This window comes from Marmota flaviventris, chromosome 13, assembly GCF_047511675.1.
Source record: "Marmota flaviventris isolate mMarFla1 chromosome 13, mMarFla1.hap1, whole genome shotgun sequence".
Lineage (NCBI taxonomy): Eukaryota > Metazoa > Chordata > Mammalia > Rodentia > Sciuridae > Marmota > Marmota flaviventris.
In genome coordinates, this window is record NC_092510.1 from 60,797,616 (window position 1) to 60,813,591 (window position 15,976).

The window sequence follows — 15,976 nt, forward strand, 5'->3', positions numbered from 1 at the left end:
TTTAATACTTATCAAGGTACATACCCCCTCTATTTACATTTTACTGATTTCCTTTTGATATCCAGAAGTTTTTCCTTGATTAATCTAAATCAGAAACTTTTATTCCCATGCTAGGAAAAAAGGTCCTTCTCAGAGTTCAATTTGGCATTGGCTAGGAAACCCCCACGGTAATACCACAAATGCTAAGAATGTTGCTCATGATTTTAGGCCAAGTCCTTTTGGTGAAAACATTTCTCCCACATAAAAAATAAAAATTTGCTTAGATTGTCTTAGACACAACCAATCATCTAAAATTAATGGATGGTTCTTTGTTTTAGTTGCTAAGATGTTCAGAAAGGATGTTCTTTGACCACCTTCTCTGAGAAATTATAGTACTTTTAATAGTTAACTCACTCTTGGGTTTTCTTTCTTTTCACCTATCATGATTCATTCCATTATCTTTAGACTTGCAACAGAGATAATACCATCCCTCATTTAAAGCTGGTTGGAGAAGTAAATGTCAAAGTGTGTAGTATACTGTGTGGGTCATATTGGAGGATCCAAGACATTAATTTCACACAACAGCCTTTAGACTTTCAAATAACATAGATTGATACAGGTTTGCTTACATAGTGCCTAATAAAATTGAACATGTTTTAAATAATGGAAATAACTGAAAGTAAACAAATATCATTGCTGGAATGAAAATGAAGCTATCTCAAACATGGAAGGGGAAAAGAAACTAGATATAACCTATATGCAACTTAAGGCCTCTCGTCTAAATTGATATATGATCTAACTTATCTCATCTATTTGATTTTTCATCTAAAAATTAGCTAGAAAACAAATATACCTTCTATTTATAAATGACTTAAATCAAGAAATTATCTTTTCAATGTATAACAATATTTAAAAATGTATAGTAAATGCTAAAACAAAACCTTGAAATATGTCAGTGATGTTCATAGAACCCAACAATGAAAGTAATCGAAGAAGTTAAAATAAAAGATAACCACCAACAACTAACAGTTTAGTAAAAACAGATTATATAAAAGCCCTTGTATTCTTCTGAATGGCTAAGGTATGGAGAAAAATGACATAGTGATGGTGATGTTGTTGATTACAGTTTTTTCTTAATTTGTTTCTATATTCTTGAAAATTTATCCACATTACACAGGAAAAATCTCACAATTCATCAGTGCAAAAATTTTATTTCTCCTTTGTTTCCCCTCCTTGCCAGTTTACAAGATCTGAACTTTAACTTAATCCACAGTATTTTTTTTAATAATCTTTAATCAGTCATGAAAAATGTGAGGGAAAAAAAAAAAAAACACTAATCAATTTAAAATCTCAGCCCCCATTCCCCAATACTACAGCAAATTTAGGATAAGCCTACAGCATTCACTTACTTTAGCTGGTTCTGATACCGAGGCATACTTTTTTATTTGAGTATCAACACCTAAAGACTTGGCTAATTGTACAGCATTTGAATCATCACTGATAAGTGTCCCAAGAGCCACAAGAAGTCTAAAAGTGGCTTCTAGGTCTTGAACAACTTCCAAGATTGTGCTAATTACTGACAAGCATTGAGCTTTCCCTTCAATGTTATGGTCTTTATGAAAACAAACAGAATAGTTCAAGGTCAATGTAGCCAGAGCAATGTGAATGTTCTTATTGCTCCCTGATTTCAGTTCTACTGCATGGGACATCAGTGATTCCCTCTGGGACATCATGAGCTTTTGTCCTGCCTGGCCAACAAAGCAATTGCAAAAAGTCCTGAGAGCAAGCAGCTGGTTTGCTGGCTTTCCTTTAGGGTTCAGTAGATTGATAAGATGACTGCTGAACTGAGCCCCTTCCTTTTCATTGCAGAAGTTTTCATTCACACTGGGATGTTTAATTGACAACCGAAGAATGTCAAGTGCAGGGAAGACAATATCTATTAAAAAGAAAATTTCATTAATGTTTATGAAAATCTAGAAAATTCCTTTGAGTATTAATAAAAAAAAAAATTTGTTTTTCATTGTGGTACTGGGCATTGAACCCAGGGACACACTATCACTGAGCTACAATTCCCAGCCCTTCTTATTTTGAGACAAGGTCTTGGTAGGTTGCCAAGGATGGCCTCTAACTTGAAATTCTTCCGCCTCAGCCTCCCAAGCATCTGGGATTACACACATGTACCACCTCACCTAGCTCTTATTAAGCTTTCTTAAAGGATTATTTCTTTCTGCTACAAAATTAAGATATGCTCATCTTAGAAAATGTTAAAAAAGAATCATGTGCTTGCTCCACAAAACACATATTTTTGGAAAATACATTAGTTGGTTTTTCATATTTACTGAATTTATTGCTATAAATCCAGATATGCTATAAAATAAGGTAACTTAGCATGACACACAGTAGTCAATAATGAACTGAATTAATGTAATGGGGATTTTGTTTATAAAATTCCTATAACAATACTAATGGGTTGAACAGGGAAAGTTTTTTAGAGAACAATTCAACCAACAAATGCCATAAGAATACTCATAGATTGGTGGGAGCTTTGTAATCAAGGGATTGGATAGATACATCTGAATTCATGCAATAATCTTGGCATTACTCCAAGTGAGAAAACCTGATATTTCTGATATTATATGCACCACAATATAAAAGTAGTATGCAGCATCTTTTACAAAGGATCTTAAAAAAGATAAAGGATCTTCGAAAATAAGTAATAAGCCAATGAAAATAAAATCTAATAATGCTACTAGAAAAAAAAATACAGTGGAACACAGTGAGCAATCAGTCAAATCTACCAAGTAGGACATTTTGTAGAACAAAATGACCTTTTATCCAATAAATAAATGACATGAAAAAAATGGGGGAGAGGACACTTTTGCAATTAAGATGTAAATTGACATAATAGAGAGGTTAAATATCATATAGCAAGTGTTTGCAGCCTAAGATTAAAAATCACAAAAAATTTCTTGGATCACCTGCAGGGGATGCACAAATGCTGAAATGGTATACAAACTGTTGTATATACAGGAATCATTATATGACAGACATGACAGATTGAGGGTTTTTTTTTTCTCCCCATACTGGGGATTACACTCAGAGACACTTAACCATTGAACCAATCCTCCAGCCTTTTAAAATGTTTTATTTAATGACAAGGCCTCACTGAATTTCTTAAGGCCTAGCTAAGTTGCTGAGGTTGGCTTTGAACTTGCAATTCTCTTGCCTCAGCCCTCAGAGCTACTGAGATTACATGTATGCACCACCATGCATGGATACAGATTGAGAATTCTTAATCTGAAATGCCAGGTTTTCAAAATGTATTTTGGATTTTGAATTTTCAGATTAAGGATGCTCAACTGGTAAAGTCTGTAAATATTTCAAAATCTGAAAAACTCCCAAATACAAAGCACTTCTGGCTTTAAGCATTTCAGATAAGGTATACTCAGCTTGTACCTTCAGATTCTCATAAAGCATGTAATCAAAACAAGATTATGAATTACAATGATATAGTGAATCCTTTGTGAAGTTTTCACAATTTGGATTCAAACTTCTCAGGTTAATTTTTATTTAATCTTGAAACACCAGTTGTAGGGATTGAAATAAAAGCTTTCTAGTTATATGTGGAAGAGTGCTTATTTACCTTCAGGCCAGTTAATAGATTTCCACAAAATCTGAAGTTGCTGGGCTGTGGGTTTCTCTGAAGAACTATTACATATTAGAGACAATATCTTTTCAAGAAGTACCAAATCATCCTCAGTTAACTTTTTCTCTTCAGGTGCAGTTCCATTAAGCTCCTTCAGTTTACCTAAAACCCAAAGAGAAATCTTCAGAATCCTCTTAACTACAGTTAGCCAGATAATCATAAAAGGCATTTTTTTTCCTTCAGTAAGAACATCCTACTGTATGACATTAAGACTTTTCTCAGCAATTGGCCTAGACCATGAAATAAAAATAAGGGTTGTGAGTATTTCTTGGCTAAGTACTATATGATTGGAAAAAAAAAAAAAAAAAAAAAAAGATAACTGTGATCATTTTAATTTTACCCTGTGACGCTTTCTTTTTTTAATAGAAAATGATATATTTTAATTAGTTCTAAAGTATACTGTATTTGTAACCATTTTGAATGATTTTCAAAGCAACATTATATTATATATACCCAAGTAAAAGTCAAACTCCTACTTCCCCAATGAGAAAATTTATAACAAATTTTTGGTCAAATTATGCCAACTTCTATGACTCAATGAAACAGTAAAGCATTAACTGACTTAAAATATACTGAGTTCAATATGCATATTTGACATACAATATTTTTAAAACAATAAAATATTACTTTGACTTTCGTGTTTATAATTTCCTTCAGAGTTATCACATGTATCTTTAATATCTATGTCCTTATTATCACAAAAACTTTGAGTCATCTAATATCATTTCTTCAAATATATGTACAAAAGTGTGCAAATATATTTTTCTCCAAAAAAATTAAGAAAATTGCTATCAATATCAGTGATTTTTACAAAGGTAATATGAAGGATAATAGCAACCCAAACACACAAACAAAAACCCTGCCTTCTATTTAGATACAAATGTTACATTATCTCAATTAATTTTCACCATAATCTTTGTGGTAGAGATAGTAATTCTCTTAGTCTGAAACAACACTGTTAATTTGTTTTGAGGAAAAAAAAAAACATGAAAGCAATCAAAGTCATTAGAGCAGTTTTATTTTTAGTGGACAATTAAAAATGACCATTTATTATTTTTATGAGCCACTAAATTTTTAAAAATAAGATCTTTGTGGGCAGGGGATGTGGTTAAAGCGGTAGCCCGCTCTCCTGGCATGCGTGTGGCCTGGGTTCGATCCTCAGCACCACATACAAACAAAGATGTTGTGTCCGCCGAAAACTAAAAAATAAATATTAAAAAAATTCTCTCTCTCTCTTCTTTCTCTCTTTAAAAAAAAAATAAGATCTTTGTTTTTCAAATGCTTTACTCACTTTCTTTTTTCTGACAACATGAAATGACTGTGAGGTGGAACTTATATTTCCCTCCTATAGTTTTATTCTCATTAAAGTCATAATAAAATATTTATCCTTTATTTGGTAAGGTATCTTACAAAGTATTAAGGGTCCATCACCAAGTTTTACATTTGTAGTAAATGTAGCTGTATAATACCACAATAGAAGCCTCTATTCATACAAGTACCCAATTTCTCACATTTTAGAAAAACAGCTTTCACAGTGTTTCCAACAGTATGTGGATTGTGAAAAAAATTAATTAAAAAAGGCTTACCTAATATTTGTGTAGGGTTTGCTTGGTCAAAAGTGACAGCTTCTTTTTTAGGGAAGTAAATATTCACTGTTTTAGATGCAGCTGATCTGTAGGCACTATTCCCTATTTACAAAATAAATAATCATGACAATCACAAGGAATGATCAAAAATGAGATTTTCCTAAGTTTGTTTTCACAAGTACTGAGATATATAATTACTAGTGCATGTAATAAAAACATGTAACTTAAAAAAAAAAAAAGCCCATCCACAAGAAATATTTGTTGATATAAACATTTTTGCTTTGGAAAATGGAAGCTTACATGTAGAAGAAGGCCTTTAGTTTTTATATTTTCTACTTTCTGTTTTAAGGATTTAATTGAAATTGTGTATTTTTAAACGATCAAAAAACGCAAAGCATAGGCTGGAGTTGGAGCTCAGTGGTAGAGTACTTGCCTAGCACACGTGAGACACTGGGTTTGATCCTCCTAAGCACCACATAAAATCAATAAGTAAAGGTATTGTATCTGTCTAAATGCAAAACAATTATGAAACTTTCCACTCCTATCTTCTTTAACATAATGATCTCTCCTTTCTCATATCTTTTACTGTTTACTCTAAATGATAGTCATTGTCATTTTCTCTAATCACTTTCTATATCTTCTTTATAAATTCCCAAGTAGCAAATTCCTGTATTCTTTTAAACATTTTTATTTCATTAAGTCTCTATTACAGTAACCAAAATTCAGTATCTGATGATAAAGGCTGGCACCAGATGACAATTCAGTTAATTCAATGGAATAAAATTATTTCAATGAAAGTATAATTTAAATCTAATTTATTTTATTTACTTACATTTTTTCCTATACTGGGATTTCTTTTGAGAAAACAAAAAAATGACACGAAAGCAATCAAAGTCAATAGAGCACTTTCATTGTTAGTGGACAATTAAAAATGACCATTTATTATTTCTATGAGCCACTAATTGAAAAAAAAAGATTTTTAATTTTTTAATTTAAAAAAACCCAGAACCCAGGGGCATTCTATCTCTGAGATATAGCCCCAGCCCTTTATTTATTTTTGAGATAGGGTCTCACTAAGATACCCAGACAACCTCAAATTTAGGATTCTCCTGCCTCAGCCTCATGAGTAATTGGGATTACAGGTGTGTGCTACCTCATTTGGTTTTAATTTATCTTACTTAACATTTTAAATCTTTATTTATACTCCATTTTTGTTCTAATGTAAAACTAAGGTATTTTGCAAAAATTATGACAGATTTAATATTCTGATTATATAAAGGATAGAAAGGAGTAAAGGCAAATAAAAATACACCAAGTAATAAGTGTACAAAATGAATTCTATTTGTTAAGTATAAAACATTCATTGACATGATCAAAGATGGACCATAAAGACACTACCTGCACTCCTGGTTGTTACAGTCTACAAGCTGTGATAAGGACAGTATAAATAAATATCCAAATAATTAAGTACAATAAAATTATCTGAAGGAAAAATACAGAATTTAAAGAGAGCATGATAGAATGGTGATATGGCAAAGGACACATATAGGTGTGTGTAAGGGGGTGTTAAACAATCAATAACATAACAAAGCAAAGGGTTTAAGTATCCCCAAACAAAACTGTGTTCAAAGCTCCTGAAGTAGAAAGCAGCATACCATGCTCAAGAAACTGATCAACAGAGTGAACTGTAAAAAGATCACTGGCTGCAGTATGGACCACAGACCAGTTTGGAGGCATTTCATTTATCTAGGTGACAGGTTGGACTCAGGTATATAAAGGTCCAGTTTAGATACAAACTACTAAAAACTAACATCTGGAAAATGAGAAGGAACGTTGTTAATTTAAGCCTGTTTTTTGTTATAATACATAATTTAGCAATTGTCAAACACATTCTACAAAAATCTGCTTACATAAATTTTGTTTTTTTGGCTTTTAATAATTCTAGGAGGTAGATATTATCTCAACTTTGCAAATGAGAAAAGCAGAGGCACAGATACATCAAATAGTTTTTTCATGGTAAAACAGACAAAAAGAAGCAGATTTGAATCTAAGCATTCTCATTCAGGAATCCATAATTTTAATTATGTTATGCTTTAATATTGCCAATCAATGTTACTTCTAAAATTAAAAATCAGCTTATAAAATCATATGCCAAGCTATTCTTAAGTAGAGTGATGACCTTATGGGAACTTCTTTTATGCTGCTTGTATAGTATGTGCTATTCAAATTATTATATACATATGCATATAAATATGGATATATTTTCACATACATATCTATAATCACACAAAACATAAAATAGTAATTACATGGTAGTAATAGCAATTACATGCCCAGAGATCTGTCAACCTTGATAGAGAAGAATCACAGACACAGCTTTACATTTTACAGAAATACAGAAAACAGAAAAACATGCCTGCATATATTTAGTGATGAGCTGTATCACACTCTAGGCTAGATACATAGGATAAAAAGACATTAGTTGCTAAGAAGAAGGTCAAATATCTCATGCCTAAATCATAAAAACAAAGTTTTTTTTAGTCTTCTTAAAGAAAACAATGGATAAGCCAGGTGTGGCATGCCTATAATTCCAGCAGCTTGGGAGGCTAAGGTAGGAGGATCACAAGTTCAAAGTCAGCCTCGGCAACTTAGTGGAGATCCTGTCTCAAAAAAAAAAAAGAACTGGGGATATGGTTCAGTGGTTAAATGCTCCTGGGTTCATTCTCAGATACAGGGGAAAAAACAAACAATGGATAACAATAAAGTGAATAATACTCTCAGCATATTAAGGAAGAATGAAGGAACAGAGATTGGAATAATTCTCAGATACAGGGGAAAAAAACAAACAATGGATAACAATAAAGTGAGTAATACTCTCAGCATATTAAGAAAGCATGAAGGAACAGAGATTGGAATAAATATAGATTCTTCTAAGGGTAATGAGAAGCCCAACTTACTACACTAGTTTTCAATTCTTGGTGCATATTAAAATCAAATTGAAAGTTTATTAAACTAACTTTGTCAAGGTCCTAACCTAGAGCAATATTAAACCACTGAACATCTCTGGGGATGAGCTTGAGCTTATTCTTTTTAAGCTTCCCAGATGACTCTAATGTGTAGTAAAAGATAATTCTAACAAAATTCTAAAAGCCAAGCCAAGAAAATTATTTACTATGAAAAGATTTCTCAATCAAGAAAACGATACAAATTTTCTTACTTTTCCATTAAAAGTTCCAATGAATTCTAAAAATTAAGAGAGAGAAAGAGAAAAAAAAAGAGAGAGAAATATTAAGAGTATATACCTGTAAATGGATCAACTCCAGTCATGTTAGTAGTGCCCATACTTGCAGAACCTGGCACATAACGACCAGCACCTGCAATGTAATAATACTCCTGGTAAGCAAAAGTAACTACAAATTATAAAGTCCATACTATTCTTTCTTTACATAACTTATTTTTAGTATTAGACATACTTCCAGAATAGCACCTTTATATACATAATAAATGTGCTATAAAATTTAATACAGAAAATAGAGTGGTGCATTGCATATAATAAGTGCCCAATAAATGTTAAGTAAAAAAGTAATTTTCAAGTGACAAAATAAACATTGGATGTCTTATACATTATAATTATAGAAATTCAGGAAGTTACAAAAACAAGTGGATTAAAGAGAAAGCTTTCCAAAATGAAATGTGAACCCTATACTAAAAAAGAAAAGAATAAGGCTACCTGCGAGCACATAAGACAATTGGAAGAGACTTAGATAATAGTTAGGGGTGCTATGACAACAGCCCAGTTTACATTTGAGACCATACTTGTGGCTGTCTTATTGAAGGAAGAAAGGAAGATAGGGAGGAAGGAGAGAGGGAGAGAGGGAAAGAGCAGAATTAGCAAGAGTTGGAGATGTTCAGAGGACTGGATTAGCCTTTGAGTGAAGGAGGAAGATGAGCTCATGTTCCGGCCTGAGTTTGTATATAATGTAGGAGTTGCTATAATCAGTGTGACATACACAGAAAACATAAAAAAAAAACTATAACAAAAAATAAAATAAAAAAAACGATAAACAAAAGCCAAGTGTGGAGGCACATGCGTATATCTGCAGGAGTATGAGGCAGGAGGATTACAAAATCAATGCCAGTCTCGGCAATTTTCTGAGCCACTGTCTCAAAATTTAAAAAAAAAAAATTAAAAAGGGTTGGAGATGTAGCTCAGTGGTAGAGTGCTCGCCTAGCACATGAGGCCCTGGGCTCATTCTCCGTACTGCCAAAAATAATAACAACAACAATGAAACCACAGATAAGTAGATTTGTTGAGCATTAATTATGTCAGCCAGCATGGTAAGCATCTTATATGCACATTCATTCAAATATTAACTAAACACCATTATAATTCACAATATTTTAGGTTGAATAACTTGCCCAAGGCATTATGCTATTAAAAAGCAGACTATAGTCCTACACTTTTCTAAATGTGTTTTCTGATCACCTGAATCAGTTACCTATTTAATAGGCAGATTCCCAGAGTCTACTCATAACATAGTACTCTAAATTGGTGCCCCTCTAGAAACAAATAGGGAACTTGTAGAGATACATTAGAGCAAACCAGAACTAAGACCATTTAATCAGAATCCTTGGGTGAAGGATTAAAGTATAAGCATTTTTAATCTCCCCACTAATTGAGGGAATCAAAATCTCTGGGGGTACAACATTGGGATAATTAATTTAAATAAGTTTCTTAGATCATTCTAATAGATATAAGAAATGTGAGTAGTGCATAAATTAATAAGAAAAGAAAAATGAATTACGGTTGATTTAAGGTGTAAGCCATATGGGGAAATTTGGGGCCTCAATGCTATTTGGGGGTGCAACATCAACAATAATAATATAGCTAATATATATTGATTCCTTATATATATTTCAAGCTTTTTTTTTTTAAAGAGGGGGGTGGGGAGAGAGAGAGAAATTTTAATTTTTTTTTTTTTTAGTTTTCAGCAGACACAACATCTGTTTGTATATGGTGTTGAGGATCGAACCCGGGCCGCACGCATGCCAGGCGAGCGCGCTACCGCTTGAGCCACATCCCCAGCCCTGTATTTCAAGCATTTTGCTAAACATTTTATAAGTATTTTGCCATTTAATTTTCATATCTCAATATGGTATGTGCTCTTATCTAATTTTTTATATAAGTGTAGTTCAATGATCATAAAAACAATTCTCTTAGACATTTAGTATGTTATCTGCATATCTATACAATTACTGCATTTTCTGTTACTGACACTGTGCAACAGTGAGACATGCTCTGGTTATGATGAATGGTTCCAGGAATTCTTTTGATATTGTTGGTAACAGAAAAAAGCCACCAGTGACATTTTTGGAACTCTGTTAGAATAATTTTCAAGGCATCACTGTTCCAGAACTGCTGATAAAGTCATCAATTATCCACTCTTTAGGTCTTTTGAAATTACATTATGTCATCAAAGACTTCCTTAATAGTCAAGGTACTGCCACATCATTTGGCTTGATACTTCGTTATTTTAGTACACTGGCTATCAATGCATAGGGTGTAACTACTTTTGTCTGGGCCACCAGTTCATCCACAAGAAAAAGGAAGCTCATTGAGAGCAATTCACAATTTCACGACACTGACCTAAGGTTGTGTGTTGGCCCAATCTATGGCTGAGCAGATCGTATTTTTATAGCCCACAGTACTAAGACTGTAAGGCCAGAGGATTCCATAAAGGCTATGAATCTCTTCTCAAATTTGGTACATTGTCCAAGAACTCTGCCTGAAGATCCAACAACAGCATCACAAAAGATATCAAGAGCCATTCTGAAATACAGACTTCTTCAGCTACATTAAAGTCCAACTCTGGTGATTTTTTTCCAGTAGTATTGACACTGAGGCTTGCATACCTCAGTAAGTAATTCACTCTCATGAGATACAAAGACACTTCATGGGCTGCAGGAAGACCATTAATAATTTAGATTAGGAAGACTAATCCTGGGCAGTCAGGTGAAATGTCTCCTCCCACGCTAAGTAAAATATGCCTGGGCTGACTTCTTGATTGCATTGCTCCATCCAATATCAGGACTCACACAGCTCCTTCTCTGCTTGTAACTGGTAGCATCTCACCAATGATGGCGCTCATGCTGTGTCTTGGTTGATGGGCTCCCCTATTATCTAATTTCACAGATAAAAAAAATAGGCTGAGATAGGTTAAGTAACTTGCCAACTCCTCATAGCAAGTAAGTGGTAGAGCCAGATTTTCAACCAAGGTCTGTCTGACTCTAAAACCTATATTCTTGTACTATTCTACTCTCCTGGCAGGAAGAACCATGGGAGAAAATGATGGGTTCTAAAAATAGGCTATTCAAGAATCATAAGGAGATCTACAAAATTATTCCAGGAAAAAGCAAAAATTAGAAGTTAAAGAAAAGGAGATCAATCAAAATTGAAAATGTAGTTAAGGGAAATTATCAGTTACTAGATAATACCTCTAAAATGTAAAACCACATAATGCAAAATGCTTTATCTATGTGGTAAAGAAGAATATGTTAAAACTGCATCCCACCTGTAAAAGGATCTGCTGTTGGCAGAGTGTTGGATGATCCTGAAGAGCCTGGAACATACCGACCACCACCTGTGTGTAGAAAATAAAGGAAAAGCTGACGTATACCAAAATTCTGAATTTCATAAACAGTATAATACTTACATTAGAAAAACCCAAACTTGTAGAAAAGCTGAAGAGAAAAGCTGTCACATGAATACAATAGAGCATTACGGCTGGGGAGAAATTAAAATTTTAGTGATTCTCTTAAGTTTTGTTTTCTTAAACTTTAATGCTTTTTTTTTTAATCTTGGCCCCAGCGTGTAAATATTAAAATAACTGGTATTCTAAAATAAAAAGAATTGCAGGTGATCTCTGACCTAAATAATATACACATATAGTAAATTCCTGTTCTTATACAAATTCACTAGAATTCCTGCTGTTGCTGTTGCTATCAAAACCACAGGCATTGAATGTTAATCTTTTAGAGAAGCTCTGGTTCATTAATTCAGGTGTCAAACAGTAGACTCAGTTCCAGGGATCCAGCAGGGAAGAAAAATTGCTTATATCCATTGAAGCTTATAACTAACTAGTGGTGGAAAGAATTACAAAGGGTAAGAATGCTACCAAAAAAATATTTCCATTTATACATTTACAAGCATACAATATATGAGAATACATGTTGTGTTAGTAGCTCTAGGGAAATAATCAGGTTGTCCACAAAAAGATATGTAAGAATGTTTATAACATCTGGGAAGAGCAAAATAAGCCAAAGAGTTGCTAGGTTTCCAGGCACAACCAACTGCCTTGATACCTGCCCTCATCCCACATTAACCAGCATTGCAGGGAGAGTTTATTATTTTGAGAGTTCATTCTTTTGACCCGAGGCTGAACTTTCAACAAGAGAAATATCCAGGCACTAAGCATCTAATTTTTTTTTTTTCTTTTTGTGTTAACTGCATGTATTTGGAGGGCTAAATCATTTTTAGTTCAGTAGTAAATTACTTTGTGAATTCTGTTTAAGCCAACATGCAGGTGAGATTAGTTTTATTTTTATAAATGGGCAATCTACATTGGGTTAGAAGGAGAAGAGAGAAAATGTGGAAACATGGAGTACCCAAAAGAGAAGAACAGATCTATGTAAGAATTTGAGACAGGAAGAGGCTATGGGTTTTTGTAGATCAAGGGAATCACTACCATGTGAAAAATTAAGTCAGTAAGACAATGGGGAGCTAGGGATATAGCTTAATAGCAGAGTACATGCTAGCATATTGAAGGCCTTGGTTTTAATCCCCAGCATCTCAGTATCTCCCCCTCTCTCTCTCACACACAAAGAAACGACAACAACAAAAAAATTAACAATAAACTACCTATTTCAAATTTTTATTTAGAGTAGGCCTTAAACAAAGATGCAGCATTCTGTTTCCTCAGATTCCTAGATCTAGAACTCAGGGTAATACTACTAGGATCATAATCTACTTTCTGGGAGCCAAAATTCAGACTAATGCTAGTTTTACTAATTATTAGTATTTACTAATTATCAGTAGTAATTACTAGTATTAGTAAGCTAATTCTAATTAACTTAATTAGTATTAGTAGTAATCTTTTAAAAATCTAAAAGATTAGCATTTAATGCCCATCGTCCTGATAGCAACAGTGAAAGCAGGAATTTTAGTGAATTTATATAGGAATGGGATAGGAATTGATTGTATATTATTTAGGTCAGAGATCACCTGCAATTCTTTTTATATTAGATTATAGTGATTTTAATGTTTATGTGCTGGAACCAAGACAGAAAACCATTAAAGTTAAGAAAATAGAACTTAGAAAAAAAAAAATCACTGGAATTTTAGTTTCAGGCTAATACTACTTTACAGACTGGCATGCTCTCCTAACCCCATTTATAACATTTCAGATACTACATAAAATGTTAAAAACTAACTTGAAATAAGCATGTGGAATGCAAATCACAATTCAGCCCTAGAGTTGATGTACAACTAACTAATTTACCTTCATGTGAAAATAATTTCTTTTGTGTGTTGTACTGGGGATTGAACCCAGTGAAAGGGGTGTTTTACCACCAAGCAACATCTCTAGACCTTTTTAATTTTTTTAAATTTTTTTAGTTACAGATGGACCCAATATGTTTATTCTATTTATTCATTTTATGTGGTGCTGAGGATCAAACCCAGTGCCTCACAAACGTGAGGCAAGCGCTCTACCACTGAGCCATAACCCCAGCCCTAGACCTTTTTATTTATTTTGAGATGGGGTCTCACTAAGTTCTCAAGGTTGGCCTTGAACTTGGGATCCTCTTGCATCAGCCTCCTCAGCTGCTGCCACTATACCCAGTGAAAACAATTTCATTTTACTAAGTATTACTATAAAATGGAAACTAAGGTGCATGCCTGGAATCAAGGCAGCAACTAAAAAGGCTTAAGCAGATGGATCACAAATTCCAGACCAGTCTTTGCAACTTAGCAAGGTCTCAAGCAACTTAGCAAGACCCTGTCTCAAAATAGAAAATAAAAAGGGCTGGGTATGTGGCTCAGTGGTTAAGTATCGCTGGGTTCAACCTCTGGTAACAACAACAACAACAAAAGGAAACTAGGGTCTAGGTGCATTGCTTAGCAATAGAGTACTTGCCTAGCATGTGGGAGTCTCTAAAAGCACCCCAGCACAACAGGGGAACTATATAAAGGAACTTAGAAGTTTCTTTTTATTTCAAATGACTGAATCAAATTTTCTTAATTTATTTAGTTTACAGTGAGGCTGTATTTTTGAAAGAATAATTATTTCTAAACACAGAATTGTATAATTCAAGGGTTAAAAATATATCAATCATAGATGTGAGGTAAAAATCCCTTGTAGATTTTTAAAAAGAATTTAAACAGCTAATCATAGTTTTAAACACATCAGAAAAAGTCAACCAAGCTGCTGATATAGCTCAGTGGTATAGCATGTGCTTAGAAAATGCCCAAGGCATTTGGTTTAATCACCACACCCCTCAAAAAGGTCAAAGTCAAAAACTAACTCTGATTGTTTGGATCTGGAATATCCTCCAAAGGTTCATGTTTAAAGCTTAGTCCCATAATCAGAGGGGGTTTTTGAGAAGTGATTAGATCACAAAGACTCTAACCTCGTCAATGGATTGATATAGTTCAACAGACTACTGGGGAGGTGTTGGAAATTATAAGAGGTGGTACCAAGGGACTTTGTCTTTAAGGCATGCCCTTGGGGACTATTTCTGGTCCCTGACCCCTTTCTCTTGCTTTCTCTCTGCTTCCTGTCTGCCATGGGGTAACAGCTTTGCTGTATCACACCTTCCCCACATCATGATGTGAATCAATACAACCAATGACCATGGACTGAAATCTCTGAAACCCTGATCCTAAAAACAATCTTTCCTCCTCTAAGTTAAAATTTTAGGTATTTAATCACAGTAACAGAAAGCTAACACAGATGGATATGAGTTAATACAAACCCTAACTTACCTGTAAATGGATCTGAAAAACTGGTATTCCCAAGTCCCAACATTTGTCCTTTTGTGTTATCAATAATAAATTTAGCCACCTGATCTAAAAACATGGGATTCAAATCATTCTTCTGTAAGAAATTATATGCGGTTAGCCAGGGATCATCACTGGTATTGTATGGCAATTTATATGATGGTCCACCTTCATTGACATCAATTGAGAAAACATAATCAAATTCCTATAATGGGAACATTAAAAAAAAATTTCATATGTTAGTGATATATATAACACAGAGGTCAATGTGTTCTTTATTTTAATAATTACAATGCCTAAACTTTCTCCAAAGTGCAATGCTAAAAGCTTCCTCTTTGGCAGATAAAGATTAACTGTAATTTTATGTGCTGTAAGATTAGTATTTCACAGGGGGTGGGGAGAAAGGAGATGGGAAATGGATTATAACATTAATTCTATTAGACAAAGGAAGAACCAAAGGAAGATTTCCAACTGGTTCATCTCAAGAGAAAAGTTATCAGCTGTTTGGTACCCTACTCACCAAAACCTGCTGGCATTATAAGCACTGCCCTGCAGGATCCCTCAAGTCTTGTCAAGTTAAATACACCCAGGCATTAAGCAATAGATGTAGCATTAGATGAGAGGTGGAACAGTAGTCCCCAATCCAAA

The 15,976-nt window shown here is 33.7% G+C and overlaps 1 protein-coding gene across 1 annotated transcript in view; it reads right to left on the minus strand.

Annotated features, from left to right (window-relative positions):
- Window positions 1–1,170: 1,170 nt before the first annotated feature.
- The window catches only part of Plaa (phospholipase A2 activating protein), a 32,543-nt gene continuing 17,737 nt past the window's right edge, over window positions 1,171–15,976 (minus strand). The window contains exons 9-14 of the mRNA XM_027931031.2: window positions 15,314–15,533; window positions 11,844–11,912; window positions 8,574–8,645; window positions 5,272–5,373; window positions 3,623–3,787; window positions 1,171–1,915 (exon numbers count right to left, since the gene is read on the minus strand). Coding sequence (XP_027786832.1) covers window positions 1,350–1,915; window positions 3,623–3,787; window positions 5,272–5,373; window positions 8,574–8,645; window positions 11,844–11,912; window positions 15,314–15,533 — 1,194 coding nt within the window. The 3' untranslated portion in view covers window positions 1,171–1,349. The remainder of the gene's footprint in view (window positions 1,916–3,622; window positions 3,788–5,271; window positions 5,374–8,573; window positions 8,646–11,843; window positions 11,913–15,313; window positions 15,534–15,976) is intronic.